The sequence below is a fragment of the Lepisma saccharinum genome, chromosome 1, assembly GCF_977018435.1.
Source record: "Lepisma saccharinum chromosome 1, izLepSacc3.1, whole genome shotgun sequence".
Classification (NCBI taxonomy): Eukaryota; Metazoa; Arthropoda; class Insecta; order Zygentoma; family Lepismatidae; genus Lepisma; species Lepisma saccharinum.
Genome location: NC_139229.1, coordinates 11969233 through 11986665, shown reverse-complemented (window position 1 = coordinate 11986665; position 17433 = coordinate 11969233). Strand labels below are relative to the sequence as shown.

Here is a 17433-nt window from a genome sequence, read left to right as displayed (position 1 = left end):
TGAACTTTATGGGAAAAAAGCATGCACAACAAATAATATTTATATTTATCTTCCACCATTTAGTGTCTAGACCATATTTCTTAATTCAATATTGCACAATAAAATTGCAAGTATGTATATTAGGATCGAGTGCTTTCAAACTGATACCAATGTCAATATTCCTGTGTATTCATTGCAGCAACTAAAAAGGTTTGAGTATATAAAGGCTGTAACTTTCTTTGGTTTGGCCATACTGCTTTGTGCACATGCACACATGTCAATAATGAGTATATTTGTTGTTGTCTTAGTGCATATTTGGCCTTAATCACTCAATGATTGATTGATTTAGTTTATTTTACTTTGCTTTTGTGCCACTGTTGGCTAATTGCGAAGATGGGGATGAGTGATATGATGAAATTGATGAATGGCCACTCACAAACACCCATGCCCAGGCCGGGATTCGAATCCGGGACCCCTGGCATCATAGCACGATGTGCTAACCACTCCACAACGGAGGTCAGCACCTTAATCATTCATTTTACTTTCTTGGTGTTTCAGGGTAAATGTGGCTGTGCCATTCTCTGTTCACACTAAACAAGAACAGCAATCAATGATTCGTTTTTTTTTTTTGGTCTGAAGGTGTTCAAGGGGTTAAAATCCACCGAAGGCTTGCAATCATAATATGATAAAAATGCTATACCACAGCAAAGTGTGTTTGAATGGTTTGAGACATTCAAAAACAGGGGGAGGACACCCCTTTACATCCACTAGTGGCAACAACATTCAGCAAGTCCGTGTCAAGATTCTGACAAAGCAACAAGTGCCTATATTGATGAAGTAGCAAGTCCTCCATATTGTGATGTTCTGTGAATGTAGGCCCCTGCTACACTTGCAGATCACAAAAATGAATCACTGCTCACTGTTCTTCTTTGATGTAAACGGAGAGTGGCACAGGCATGTTTACCTTACAGTAACAACAACACAAGTGATGAAGGCCAAATATACACTAAAACAATGACAAATGCACACTCTTTTGACATACACGTGCTAAAAACAGTGTGGCAAACCTAAAGAAAATGACAGCAAAAGTGTGGATAATTACCGACTGATCTACTGCAACCATGCCAGTGTGTCACTTGAAAATATTCACAGATTCATACATAAGGCAATAAAAGCTATCCTTTATAAAATTCAGCTTTGCTACAATTTTAGTGAGGGTTTACTTAAAATTAGGGGTGAGCCGATACCACTTTGAACCGATACTGATGCCGATACTCTTACCTATTCACACAGATACCGATACTTAAAAATTGCAATAATTAAACTTTGTTCAAAATATTGACCAACATTGGCATGTAAATATTCTTCTCCAATTATATGCATCCATTTACCAAGAATTTTGCCTTAGAATTTCAAGAATTACGTCAGAATATGAAAATAGATATGTAATCGCAAAATATAGTTTTTCATGCAAAATTGGTGCAAAATAAAAAGAAAGTTTGAATTTTCAATAATTTCCAGGATAATTAGACTCTGTGAAAGTGTTGCCTGGCATTTTTGCGGACCTTATAAACCACTAAAATGCCGGAAAAGTATCGGCAGGTATCGGTAGATGAATTCCAATTAATACTTTCTGATACCGATACCACTGGTATACATCAGCATCGGCTCAGCCCTACTTAAAATAACTCTGCATAATTCTCCAAATAACTGAATTCTGTAAAGGTATCCATTGGAATATGCATAGCTGGAGGGATGCGTGACTCAGAAAACTATTGACGCTTAAATCTGAATAGATAATATTCAATATTGACACTGTGGTATCAGTTTAGCCTCAGTATTCATTTATAAATATACACACAATTATACAGGGTGCGTAAAACAACATGACACCATTGTAGTTCAGGAATAAAGTTGATAATGACATTATCTGAGAGGAATACTTGAAGTCAACCATACTGAATTTAGGTCAATATTTTTAAATAGAAAAATGATCATGCGATACGTCAGGTTCGACTAGGAAAGTTCCAGAAGTCACTGAAACGCATTGATTTCACGAAGTGACAATGTAAATCTGGTTAACACCACACTCCTGATGAAGGAGTGGAGTGGTGCATTTTGGACACTTCACAAGTGAAGCGCATACAATTTCTGAAACTGTTTTAGGGTATTGTTATACATGGTGTTCATAAAGTCCCGGTACCATTACAAATGTAATGTACATTGTAATGGTACTTTAAGAACAGCCTGTATATATATCATCCCAATTACACAAAATCTGGCTATAAAATCATCCTGAGAGAGCTAGAGGAACGTAACTCCCAAAATAGGCTGTTCGCAGTGGCGTATACTGAGTCCCAAGATCTGGACTATCTCACTGTCACGTGGTCCTAGGCTATGAACAGAAATAAGTTTACCAACTGCTAAGAAATCAGGTTGCCAACTCATAGGAAATGAGGTTGCCAACTCGTAGGAAACCAGGTTGCCAATTCCAGAATCACCATCATCATCTCACTGATATGAATATATTGACAATTTCTGATCAATTTTTCTGATGTATTTTATTCTCTAAACTCCAGGCTTCGCAGGTAGCTTAGATAGCCTAGAATATACGCTCCTGGGTGTTCGATTTTTCTAATGCATCTACTTGCGTACTTCAAAGAGCTCTACGTATTTGGAATCAGATCAACATATCTCCACATGACTCTACTTTGCTGCTGATGTGACGAAAAGGAGATACATCGATCTGACCCCAAGTAAAGCTCTTCAAAGTGACTAGATATTTCCTGACTCTTACATGGTGAAATAAGCTAATGTACTGTGGTTCATCTATGTGGAACTGGTTGAAATGCATTAGCCAAACAGAAGGATGATTTTCGTCTTTAGCTTTCATTAGTGTCATGTTTCATTGACTTGAAACAAAGCATTATTTTGAATTTTAAACTTTTCCTGTTAATAACACTAAACAAATGAACGTAGATGAAAACCGATTACATCATCGACTTTCTGAGTCTTTTCTGTTAAAAAATATTGACCTAAATCCAATACAGTAAACTTCAAGATGGTGACCATGTTGTGGTTCTGCAGCAGAAAATATCATCTACTCTTCACATTTTAAATTACAACGTTCACAGAGATTAACAAGGGTGTTTTGCAACTTTTGATTCACCCTGTATTTTCATGACTGTAAAAGACTTCAAACATATCATTTCTGGTTCATGTGAATGTGACTTTCAAAAAATAAGTAATTATGAAAATAGTATTCTCACAGCTTACATCAATAACAAGCAATTCACAAATTTCCACAAGGAACAAATTCCCTGTAAGATCCAAAAGACTTTATCTCTTAAGAATTTCACACTCACCTAAATTAATCAATAATTTAAATGCTACAGAGTTCTATTCATGCAGTGCATGTGAAATCAATAGTGAATAAATTTCTTTGAATGTATATTTTTTGCTTGTAAAATTAAAGTGTAATAAAAGCAATTGTTTTCTTAATGAAGGTGAAATTTGGTAAAATTGTGACTACATAATAGACACGTGTGAAAGAACCCCCGCAAAATTTCATAAGTCAGAAAGTGTGTTACTAAAATATAGCTTTAATTCATGCATTATGCTCTACTGTCAAAAAATGTCAATTCGCAGTGCATATGGAACACGTCACACTGTGCGCTTTGGACATATTTTCAAAATGCAAAAGCTAAATAATTAAGCAATGAATTGTACATAATTGGAAAATAATGCACATTATCATAGTGTGAATTGTGAAAATGTGTTACAAGAAGTAAATAGAACGGTAGCCAAAAATTCTGAGAACAGAAAGGTAATTATTTCCCTTTGTTTTGGGCTTAGATGGTATGGCTGTTCTATAGTATTCAATTTCAATAGGTGTCACATTATGTGCAGCATGGAAAAAGAAGAAAGTTATTGGGTATTTTGCATTACTAGGGATCAAGGTTTAAGTCCCAAAACCCGTATTATTGAAAAGGAAATAAAAGTAAGGCTGTAGATAAAGATGGCGTGGTCTGCAATGGACTATAGCATACAGTCATTTTATGAGAATGAGTGAGTCCCAGAAATGTGTGTTATTTATGCAACTAGGTTAAGGAAGGTTGAGCTGGTTACAATGACATTTACTATTAATGTTGAAATCAACAGTAACTCCAGATCCCTTTAAAAAACATCAAACAGTGTGAACTTATGGACACGAAAATGAAAATAGCCTAAAAAAATCCAAGATCCAACTTTCTCCTTCCACAAAAGAAAAAGATGATTATTTGACTTGCAATTGTGTGTTGTCATATCAAAACAGATTCAGTCTTACGAATGGGACATTTAATATGATAATGTCAAGTTTAAAATTATAATGTGTATTTTTGCTGGGAGAAGGGGGAGGGGTCCACTTTATGCCATTTTTCTTCCTCTAGGTCGGGGATCAACAAACCACCAATGGTTTTAACCCATAGACGTATTTTCAGTGGCTCGTAAATGGTTGGCTACTCACTTCATTTGCTACCAACGATTTTGAAGAAAACTTTACGCTGATTGCATTCCCATCACAGAGAACGGACAGCCTGGTCAATATCTCGAGAAGCAATAACAGTAATCCCATGTAATTAACTTTCATCATAACCTGCTTTGCTATAAAATACTTTCCAAGTGAGATATTTAAAAAAAACTTATTTTAGGTGACATTTTTTCAGAGATATGGATTTCTCGATTCTTGTAGGTTTTTCAGTAATTTTATGAAATTATTGGACTTTTCCATGATTTTTTTTAGACACAGGTTATTTCTCCTGACTTTACAGGATTTTCAAGTCAATGGGAATCCCGAATATGGAAAATACTGTGTAACAACTGATGTTCAGTGAACAATGCATATAATTAGTGTTTTTTATATCTTCTCTCGCTTTTTTGTGTGTATTCGGTGTCAAGTGATTTCATATATTATGGGCAAGTTAAAAATGAGGGAAAGGGGGGGGGGCAAACTGAACCTCCTGCAGACTTTAAGAACGGGAACTTACACCCACAGATGAAATTCGGGAACATCACGAGAGCTGAGCCCGTGTTGGTGGGCAATAGTCATAAGGAAATCTTCTTGCTCAGAACCAAGACACTCGCCCGTATGCACTGTAGATACTCATTCTGCAGCCTAATTTGCAGTTCTTTATGTTTATTGTGTAATCCATCACGTATTTGTATTACATTCATTAAAATTGCATATATTGTCTTTGTGCATCTGTTTCTTAACCACACATCGTACAGGAAGCAAATGAATTTCGGATAATTCGGGTCAGGGTGGACTGCAGCCAGGTAGCCAAAGTCGTGCAGGGCTTTCTGGATACTGACACTCAACAACTGATGAAAAGGGGTTTATGAACTAGGGAACAATGTGTCCAGCACTCATAGGAAAACAGCTGACCTTTCACCCTACCAGGCAGCTTCAACACTACCAGTATTCATAATCTCATTTGTCCAATTTCTGCCAATCAAATTCTATGTTACCTATTCCAAAGAATAACTCACGTGAGTGCAGGTAACATAAATCTTAAATTTAAGTCACCATAGACTTAAAAATTAATTATTAATATTCCATGTGATATTCATGTTAATATTCTGTACACATTTAATAGAAAATAAATCAAAAAATGAATCTTAAAGCTTGAAATTGACACTGTTCATCCAAATTTTTTATTTCCAAAACTATAATTTAAGACTATCTGCTAGTAGTTGATTGTTAAAAACATTGTTTTTCATATCACTTGTTTGTAGCTCTTGCAATGAAAGTTCCCTATCTTCAAATTTTATGTAACTTCGCTTCCATCATTATTAAATTTTCCTTTTTGGGTTCTTTCTTAATCTTCTCATCTTGTTTACTTTCACCTATAAGACAGAGAAATTGGACACTTTTGTGTTTTAACTCCAAATACTATGTAAGAACCTAACCACTTGTTTAAAAAAAAAATGAAAGTAAGTTAGAAAAGGTATTTGAGGTAGTTTTGGGTTCCCAGTGGAGAGGCAAAAATTTGGTGTTGACTCAGGATCACAATGAAATGAAAAGTAGCAGGCTCTGGACAATGGACTACAGTGTTGCCACAACCTAAGGCCACATTTTCCCTTTTCAAGAGCAAATTTTCCCTTTTTTGTCCTATTCTTAAATAAATGATAAGTGGTAGTCTTTTTGTTAGCCCATGTTCGTATATGTAAAAATGGTAAAATTAATCACATACATTCTTACAGTCAATCTCCTTGCTACTGGGCAAGATGTCTCTGAAGTAAGTCCTGAAGCTTTCCTGGCGACGAATGATGAATAAATTCTCTCGGGCTATCGACCAGGTCAATTCTGGAAACGTTTCCGAGCTTTCGAGAGCTACCGTCACGTTAGCTCTCGAAAGCTCGGTAACTTTTCCAGAATTGACCTGGTCGATAGCCCGAGAGAATTTATTCAAGATATCTCTGGTTTGAACCCAGGTAAGACACGAATGCACAATTTCTGTTTGTTCCATAACCTATTTCATAAGTTCATCATTGTAGCTATTAACCATGCAGAAGAGTAGTGTAAAATAAAGTAGAAATATAAACAAACATATAGGCTGAAGGCAGAGCAGTGGAAACAAGAAGTAACAGCAAAGAAGTATGGATTCGAAACTGGAACTTAATATCTAAAAACCATCTGTACTAACGTTAAGTCTGATGTGTTCAAATTTCTCTGAAATTTAATACTTTTCTTCGAATTTCCCTTTCTCCCTTTTTGCTTAAAATTTAGTTGGAATTTCCCTACAAAAAAGAGAGATTTCCCTCATGTGGCAACACTTCACCCATTGACAAGATACTTGGTACAACTTGGTCCCCAAAATGTTGTTATGCCATGTAGTGCATTTCAAACAGCTGTATGCACAGAAACAGATTGCTTCTATATTTTCACTTTTGTTACAACCACAAGTTATTATGTCCATTTTTAAAACCAAAGTGTTTTTTTTTCAATACACATGGTATGGTGGTAATGCAACTTTCACAGGATGTACAGGACATGAAGACATTGAAGCCTCAATTCAACACTGCAGTATTTTTAGCCTGTACATATACAACCAAGCAATACATATTCAGGATAGCCAACCAACATTCATAAATGTTCATTCCAGTATTTGCTACAGCTAAATGATAGTAATTAGCCTGCTCTATGACTATTTCAACTCCTACACAGAAACATGAGTATTTGATTTCCAAAAAAAGACAAAAAAAAAATGTGATTCACTTCAAAGATAAACTTCAAATTGCTCTAAGATCTTACTTAAGTAGTTCGAAGTTCGTGCTTATATATTCTCTTATTGCTTTATTTATGCTGATAAATGCATGATGGCTGTTATAGATCGGACATTATCAGTGGTGAAAATCTCCTTTCAATTAGACATGGCATCCAAACTGAAAGTGTGCGCAGTGACTCGCATGGGCAAGAAAGTGTAGCCCTGCTGAAATTCACTGCCAATTTCAAGAAGTCTACAGTGATAAAGCAAATTTGTCTCAGGCGATCGCAAAATGGTGTGCGTTGTTTCAAAAATGGGCGTACAGAAATTGAGGCCGACTACCGGCAAGGAAGGCCGTCAACTGCAATGACGAGGGACAATGTTGAACATTTTAATGAACTGATTCATAGTCCAGACCTGGCAGCCTTCGATTTTCATGTCTTCCGGCCTATGAAAGAAGAACTTCCGAAACAGCTATATCATTCCGATGAGGAAGTTAAAACTATGATGCAAGAATGATTATTGAAAGTTGAACGGGAATTCTTCGAACAAGGTATAAACTCATGTCACAATATGACAAATGTTTGAACAGACTTTGTGATTATGTAGAAATGTAGTTTGGTAGTGTACTTTCATATAAATACAAGAACTGTCCTCCATATTCCATACACTATTTCTTTCACGCTAATGCAACTAACTTTTTAACTGACCCACGTATATTTTAGTTTTAACAGAGGACAGTATTAAAAAACAAATTATATTCAGATTTACAAGTTCCTTGCCATTATAAGAGCAGCATGACCTACTACTACTACTATCTACCAATCATCTTTGAGGGGATGTATGCTGGAAAGGCTAGCATATTGAGTTGTGGTGTGAATGTTTAACGAACAACATCGGCTACATTAACACATTTAAAGCCTCAAGACTCACGTATACAACTGAAGGACCAGGAGCCGTGTGCTTTCATGGCACACTGTCAACATGGGGTGTTTCCAACTCTAGTTTGTTTCTCACTTTAAGTTACAATTGGCACTATGAGACACGGAAGTAAACAATGCCTCAAAGAGAAAGAGAATGCAATTTATCCATGATTTCTTGGCTATTCCTCAACTGGAGTTAAGAAATTTTTCTTGAACTTTCGTGGATTATAATTGGTGAAAAAGTGGAATTTGATGGATGCATAGGTGTCTGGGTGTCACATTTTGCTACTAGTGTCTGACCACCTGAAGCTTGTGGCTGATTACTACCTACATATGTGATTCATTCATCGTACTTTCTTCTAATTTTGAAACGAATGCAAAATATCAGAGAGGTGCTATATAGGGCTGAGCTTGATACTGTTTTAACTAAAATGACACCACTGGCGATACATAAATATATTTTTTTATGTTCGATAATAAATATTACAGAAGAACTATGCCGTATCAATATGCCTGAGTTCTGGTTGAAAAGATTCACTTCGTATACAAGATAGTGAGGATGTAAAACAAGTGTTACAATCTAATCACAAAATCCATTTTTGCCGCACAATTTTGGTGTTAAATATATGACAATTCTGTATTTTGGCATAAATTTGTACTGATAATTCCATTCAATATAAAAATGCAATGGTCCATAAAGACCCTGAATTGTTTGCTTAGCCTCCTAAATTATTTTGCAATATTTGCAGGATATTTTGACTCCACGAAATTGTCACATGGCATTTTGCAGTCTCTGCAAGATACCTGGAGACTGGTAAATTATCAGTTATTCAATTCAAACTAATACTTTCCAATACAGATACACTGGTATCACCTCAGCCCTAGAAGAAACCTAACAATAAAAAAAAAAACTATCTATTCCTCAGATATCTTCAAAGAAGTAACATTAAAAACAATCGCAAGATAATTCTTTAAAGAAATTAAGATTTTTACAAAAATACTAACATATAACAAGAAAATGCATAATAAATATCAATAGAAACAAATATAAATGCAAAGTATATAAAATTTGTAAACATAAACATAACATAACACTTAAAATAAGCAAATTTATTAATTGAAAGCATGCTCACTATTTGGACTTGTTATTAAACATGAATACATTTACTACTTACAAAACAGTAAACACAAAAAATGCATAAATTCCCTATTTGTGACATTATTCCATCTATTTCCGGCATAATTTTCGACAACATTAATCTAACACAGCCAGGTAAAATATAGGTATCCCACTCACTTGTACATAGATAGCAGGGTTTTTAACACACAACAGGGTTAATTGGTAAAAATGACAGCACTGTTAGAACTATTCACAACACATCTAACTTACTCATAGTATTTCACGACATACCACATTATTGCAATGTGCACGCAGGTGAAAAATATACCATTTAAAAGTATGAAAATTGTTTTTTCATGGTACCCAAGTCCATACATGATTTCCTATGTAGTAGAAACATACTGCCCAGTCTCTTCCATTCTCAAATAACCCCAGATGCACCGACCATCTCTTTCAGTGGTACTGTCTTGAAAATAACATGCATGGACATTAACAAATACAAGCAGCTATACTTGGAGACACCAAACATTGGCAATGATCTATTTAAATCTAAATCCTTCACGACCGAAAAAAAAAAAATGAAGGAAAAATAATGCAGCAGTGTGATCAAATTAAAACTGCAACAAAACTGGTGCAGGTTGTTCAGGGTAGTTCATTCTAAGCAAATACTTCTAATTGTGTTCTTTTAATAAGGAAAAAGAGGGGTGATGCTCTTTTGTCATTCCCACAGCTGTAGGAGCTACATGCAGTCCGATGCAGACATGAAAACGGCTCATACCTGTGCGGAATAAACTCCAATACCAGAATATTACGGCTGCCATTCTTCCGGTATGTTGATGCTCGCTGGACGGCCGGCAACATAAAAATTCTGCAGGGCGTCCATCGTGTCCTCCCCTTGCGCTTCTTCGAACACTTTGCAAAGCTTCGCACCTGCACTCATTCTCACGGACGGACCGTACTTTGTAGTTGTGCGCTTGGGCGAGTTGGCCAGTATGTAATTCTTAAGGTCCGTGTCGGTGAAATTCTTGAAGAGGCCCTCGTGGCGACCTGACTGCGTTCTGCGAATGAACGTCGGCGAATCGAAATTCTGTGCAGTGCCGGTCTCCTCGGGCAGCCTGGCACTTTTGGGCGAATCTTGCTGCTTGTTGGCTGCCTTCTGGGCTTTCGGAGAGTCAGGCTGAGGTGGAAGCTTCTGCTCGCTCGTTGGACGGCTTAGTTTTTTGGCCAGGCCTTTCTTCTTCCTGATATTTTTCTGTGAAGCGGCACTTGGCTGATCCATTTGTTCACCAGCTGCATCGCCCGTTTCCTCCTTGTGAGCATTCGCTAAGTGTTCCCTTCTTAGAGACGGACGGGGAGACAAGTTCAGTTTTTGCATCAGCAATTCATGGTCACTGGGAGAGTTTGCCATAGCTACCATAAGTCCAGCTACAAGATCCTCTTCAATGTCATCTATTAAAAATCATGCACCATGCAAAAATGAATAATATCAACTAACTTCAAATTAAAAATGTTGAATTTACAAGTATGCATATTTTATACTAGATAAACAAACTTCTTTTTAAAAATTGTTGAAGTTTAATGTATTATCTACAAGTAAGCATTACTGAGGAAAATTTTATATTGCATCGACCACACAGAACACAATACTAAGAACAAAGCAGAATTATCCACATTAACAAATGATGACTAGAGGCACACTGAAGTACTAAGAGCTGTAAAAACATCAGAAAAGTCTGCTCTAGCAATAATGTAATCTATAACTTATACATACACACACACATGTACATAGACTACAACCACCCAACAATAAAGGCATGCATTACCTGGCAGTTTCTTTGTTCTAAATGAAGCATTAGTTATCATAGACTTTGTTACGGTCACTGTTGTCGTAGCAGGTGAAAGTGCAACACTAATGCCCATTGGGCCATCACAGGGTTGACCTGTAAAATAGAAAGAAAATGCAGAACATATTCGAAAATTTCATGTTAGATATGTTAGAACAGATAGAGCATTCTAATGCAATCTAATAATCATATATTCATGAGAAGGGTGGTCACTGGGGGGGGGGGGGGCAGTTGGACCTTAAAGACAATGATTTCTTTCCTTTGAGTCAGAATCGAAAAACATTTTTGTTTTGCTTTTTCTGATCTCTTTTTTTTTTTTTAAGCTTTGTAACTGCAAAATTGGAATTGTAACATTTCTAACAAGTGTTCTTGGCTTAGAAGCCAGTTAAATCAAATTGAACCGAATTGTTGGAATTGTTGTTTTAAGTCCACTATATGTGCAAATAGACTAATTGGGACTGTACATAGGGTTTTAAAGTGGGATTTGAACCACTGTGCAATGAGCCTGCACCGGGTATGGAACCTGGGACTCCTTGATTTCAAAGAGATGGTGTTACCACTACGTCATCGGGGAGGCCCCAGGATTAGATTTAATCATTGGCTGATTTTTATATATAGGCACATTAGCACATAGGCTATACAATACAGGGAGAAGCCCATAAACTAAAACAAAATTGACGACAGTCCCCTATCAAGAAAATTAAAATATGTCTGTTGAAAACTTCCCCACTCAATTGTCAAAACTAATAGGGTAAGCAGGGGGGAATTGGGAGGTATGTTTTTAAAACGAAGCTGTGTAGACCCTGATACTTGTTTTAAGACTTTGGACCCAATTTATTATATTGAGAACCTTCAATTACCATCTCTCACACCATCTCTTAAACACACTTTAATTTTTTTACCTCCTTATTTTATGCATTAAAAAAATTAAAAAGTAATTTACAACCCAATTACCCCCACGGGGGTAATTTGGAGGTATACCTAGAACTCACAAGATATTAGTGCTACAGTCTGTGGACAAAAGGGTGTTAAAAAAGAAAGTAAAAACTACATTTTACACTCAGTTTTAATAGTTTTAAATTACAAATGTTTAAGTACTAAATAAAACAATATTATCCCAGTATTCTAGGGCTTTGAAAAACCTACTGCTTACAGTTTATATATGTAGGTAAATGATAATACATACAGTAAATTTTTTGGTACAACCTAGAATTTTTTAGAGTATCTCAAAACTCTGAAAAACATGTGGGTAATTGGGAGATAGTTTTCTCCCCTCCTTAAACCACCCCTTTAAAGTGCATGAATTAAGATTTTTCAAAATGCTTCATACTCCTTGGAGTATATTTACTTGATTTAAGGCTAAAAATCAAACAATTCCCACTTGACAAAAAATTAGTGTTACATTTAGTTAAGGCAGGACAAACATAGTTTTTCACTTTTAAAGTCATAAAAGTGCAATAGTCGAAACAATATTTTTTTACTCGCTAGAGAATTGAAGCAAAATGCTGAAAACAATACAATTAGTGCCCAATGAATAAAGTTATCAATCCATGTACTAGTTATTGTATTATGACAATACAGGAAATTAATAAAAATAAAATGAAATGATACCACCCAGTTACCCCACCCAGCCAATTTCCCCCCACTTACCCTACATTCATTCATTAGACAAGAACTGAAACTATACTATCTCTGCTGAGGATAAAATCTCCTTGTCCTAGTTAAAAGCTGAGGCATTAAAGGGTCACTCAGCACACACACAAGCACAAACACAGAACAGCACGACCCCACAGAGGATTATCCTGGCCATGGATTCAGGTCCCAGAGCCTCGCTGGTCTGCAAGAAGCCGTTACTGGGGCGTACTACGAGGAGAAGGTCACCTCTTACTACCCAGCAGCCAGGTTAGGTCATGTCAGCATTTTGAGCACAGGAAGACTGAACTAATAAGCAGCAATTTGTGAATGATGGCCAGCGAGTGACTGAAAGCCACTGAACTGACTGTTCAATATATATATTTTAAAATTAAACCCCATTATTATTTTATACAGGGTGGTCCAAAAAGCACTTTACAACTTTGAAAAGTGTATAAAAATTTATTCGGAAACATTACGGAACTAGTTGTGGTGTCATTTTGCAAGGAAATACATCAAGATTGACGAGCATTGTGGAATAGTACTAAATTCTGCCACCGCAAGCACCAGCGGCAGTTCGATTAAAAAATGCCTGCTTTCACAGGTCAAGGGTGAGCTTGCTGTTTGCTCTGGCCAAATCCACGCCCAAGATAGCACACCACCTCAATGAAGTCCGGGATATCCTCAATAACCGATTTCCAGGATGATGCTTAGGTTGAGATGGGCCAATTGCATGGCCACCTTGTTCACCTGGTCTGATATAACAGCACTAGAACTCGTTACCATTATAGGCAAATACTGTAAAATGCATGACACTCTTATTTGAGGTCTTATTCTTCTAAAGAAATTATAATTGTAAATTTTAAAATTTCTTATATTGTGGACTAGGAGTACATTCTGATCTTCCAGTGTTTATTAAAATGTTTAAGATTGGCAATGTAATTTTGGTCGTATTGGTTCAGCCATGTACTTACGGTAAGCTTGCAATATTCATAAAAACATCTATGAGTTGAGAATTACTAGGTATTTGGTGCTTACCTGGTTCCACCTTCGTACTGCCTGTAATATTAGATTGTATTCTATCTAAATTAAGTTATATTAAACTCAAAAAAGCAGTAAAATTCACTATTCAGTAAAAGGAGCGCCATAAATGGTAATCCTAAGTACATAAAAATTATCATCGTTGCCAACTCCTATAGAGGGAAAAATTTATCACACGTGGGAAAATCCCTTTTTCCCACAAAAGATGAGAAACTTTATATTAACATTTATAACTTAAAAGAAATACTACAAGCAGTTTAATAACTTATAAGGTAATTTATTATGCAAAGAATATCTTACAACAAAATTCAGATCATTAGTAAGTGCAAAATAAGATTTCTTTCATGTTAAGTGTTTAGTAGTTTGTATTCTGTGAATATGGTGAAAAGTGTAAGGATTTGGAGACACTGTCATCTCTTTCTAAGATGGAAGCACATGGAATATGAAAAAATAATTTCAGATCAGATAAAATCTGAAAACATCTAGTTGAAAACGGGATGAAACTGTACAATGTTATGTCTCATTAAATCTGCAATGTCCATAATGGAATAATGAAGACATAATACCATCATTAGTAAAACAGGAATTGTATATTCTTAAATGTGAAAATTTGTGATTTGAAGAAGATATAATCTGAACTTTGTTTTCGTGTTGGAAATACGAACAGATAAGTATGTTTTGATTGACTGTTTTACAATTTCGAATACTTGAAGACTACATATATTTAATCCATTTTCTGAACTTGGAAAAGAATATTACACAACTGGATCTGACTAGTAGTTTGAGTAACAATTCTCGAACTTTGATTTGTTCAAAGCATGTGGTCGAATTTGGTACGATTTCAAACTTGATGTATTTCCTTACAAAATGTCGCAACAACCAGTTCTGTAACGTTTCAGAATATTTTTTTACGCACTAACAAAGTTGTAAAGTCCATTTTGGACAACCCTTTCCACCTTTAAAAGCTCTGTCCTTTCACATGAATTCTTCAAATCCATGAAGATACAAAATGTAACATTTGTGAAATACTGGACAAGATTCTACAAGTGTTACAGTTCTGTTAATTTATTGAAAATACAATAAAAATGCTGAGGAGAAAATTAAGATATGATTGAGAACAGACACGTGGAATGGAAAAGAATCCAGAAACACTAGGTAAGGATGTTCCTTCATCAAGGATTTTCACTGTCGAATGTATGGAGGGTAAGCATAAGTTCCAGATGTCTTCTACCTGAATAACACAAAGAGCAGCTGCAAAGCAAGGACGGACTAGTAGATAAGCAATTCGACCTTTACCTGATGGATTCACATGTAATGAATTTCTTATTGCATTTGTGACCAAGATGACTTCAGCGAAACTTTCATAACAGCCACGTTGGTAGATATCCTCCAGAGCCTGAGTAGCGATATACGAGAAGCCATTGAACCTGGAAAATACAGATAACAAAGCCAGTGAGAGGTAAAGTACTAAACATTTCAGTTCGATTAATGTCATAATTACGGTGCTGAAAATATCAACTGGATATTATTTACCGATAACTGCCGATACTCTTCTGGCATGTTGATCTTTCAACACTTTCGCGGAGCCTAATTATCCTGAAAGTTACGCAGATTCAACATTTTCCATTTATTGTGCAACAAGATTGTGTGAGAAACTGTATTTTGTGATTATATAACAGGCATTTTAACATTCTGATGTAAATTTTTTAATATTCTGAACCAAAACTCTGTGAAAAGGAAGCATATAACTGGAGTGGAACCCTAACCTACTAATAGAATCAATATTTTGAAATACTGGACAAGATTCTACGAGTGTTATACATAGTTCTGTTAATTGTTACACTTTTCAAGCACTGGTATCGGTTCATGATGGTTGCGGTAAACGTGGTTAAAATTACTTACGTGAAATTAAGATGATTTCGCACTTCTGTGTTGCACAATTTAATGGTTTCAATCCTAATAATTTCGAAGATCCACTGTCTTCATTCACAAAAGGGTACGGCGTTTGAAGTGTATGGAGATCTCCGCTTCAAATGCCATACCCTTTTGTGAATGAAGACAGTGGATCTTCAAAATTAATAGGATTGAACCATTAAATTGTGCAATGCGGAAGTGCAAAATCTTCTAAATTTCACGTAACAAAGTGGTACAGGCTCAGTAAAGTACATGTAGGGGATGTGGGGGGTAGGGCCCCCACCCATTCTTGATCTCTGCCATTTTGGAGCTAATGTGATCAGCATCATGTTCCGGCTGCCTTTACTCACCAGGGTTGCCTCCAGGTACCCACTGATTCGAGGCTGGGTGAGCCACAGAGCCACTTTACGTGGGTAAATGGCCAGAAAAATGTCGACCTTACATCACTCACCCCGGAAACCGGACACAGGTCTCTGCATGGCAGTCAAACGCCCTACCAACTAGACCACCACGTCAGTCCAAGCAAAGGCGTGCGCAGACCCTCTGATTAGGGGGGGAGGGGGGGGCAAGAGCATTTGATGAATGTTCAGTCGGGAAAGATAAACCTCACTTTATCTCATTGTTATTAGTTTCATTGCATTGATGTGTGTGTGTATGTGTAAGCACGGAGGGCCAAAAGGGCTAAGTAAAAATCAAAGAAGGTAAAAGGAAACACTCACCGGACAGTAGAAAAATTCAAAATTTTCGCTAACTTCGTAGCATCATCTGTGTGAGGAGAAAGAGACGGAACCGGAAGTTGGGGCCCTGCAGAGTTGTCAGGTCCCCATTGAAGAAGAACCGGTGTGTATATATATATGCAGCAACATAGAGGCACCATAACGAATAAATAAATAAATTGTGTCTGAAATGTGTGCCGTGCTTTTTTTCCTCCAAACAATTGCGTTCATGCATTTAAGACAAAACTGTTAGCAGCAAGAGTCTGAAGTACTTAGTGGTTATAACATCTCTATCTGATAATTTACAATGCTTTACAGGAAACAATAAAATTGCGAGCGAAGCGAAAATTTTTAGATACAAATTCTTGCAAGCTGAAAACAATATGGCACAAAAAATTTCTTGGGACGTCATGGCATTCTCTTTTACAATTTTCTTCATTTAGATCGTTCTGTACCCAGGGCCAACTAACTCCCTCCACCCCCTAGCTACAGCTCTCAACTTGACAAGACAAAGAAAAGGAGATACTGCAAACGTTACGAAATGTACTTTTATTTGTATAAAATTTGATATCGAGGGGTGGGGCAATGTCCCATTGTGCCACCATGCAGGTGCTCTGAGCAGTCTGGAAGAAATTATGCAAGAAAGACATGAAAACTAATTCAGTCTTGAATATCCTTTTGTCCTCCTACTCTTAGATTCTACTATAGTCTTGCTTTACTTTACCTCAATGTTTGCCCCCCTTGCCCCACTAGAATTGATTTCTGTCCAAGGTTGGATGAGCATTGCCCGTGTGGTTGCGCCACTGCACTTCTTTGCCCCGTAGTTGCTTTGAACTTTAATCGGCTTGAGAATACTTTATTTTCTTTAAGAGTATAATAATGTTTAATAACTTATAAGATTCCTCGACCCTAAATTTCTAGGTGAAAGTACAATAATGTAGGAACATGGACGTCTGGAAAGGGGAGCAAGGATCACCACACCTCCCCCTTAGAAATTGAATGTCGAGCTAAAAGTAT

At 36.5% G+C, this 17433-nt stretch overlaps 1 protein-coding gene across 2 annotated transcripts in view; it reads right to left on the bottom strand.

Moving 5' to 3' along the window:
* Hyccin (PI4KA lipid kinase complex subunit hyccin) overlaps positions 1-17433 on the bottom strand; it is a 60630-nt gene that overhangs the window by 12752 nt on the left and 30445 nt on the right. Inside the window, exons 7-9 of one of the 2 annotated variants that reach the window (XM_083129249.1) lie at positions 15083-15213; positions 11093-11209; positions 10048-10718 (exon numbers count right to left, since the gene is read on the bottom strand). In XM_083129249.1, the coding sequence (XP_082985375.1) occupies positions 10078-10718; positions 11093-11209; positions 15083-15213 (889 nt within the window). In that variant the 3' untranslated portion in view covers positions 10048-10077. The remainder of the gene's footprint in view (positions 1-10047; positions 10719-11092; positions 11210-15082; positions 15214-17433) is intronic. The other variant, XM_083129256.1, reaches the window with a different exon arrangement.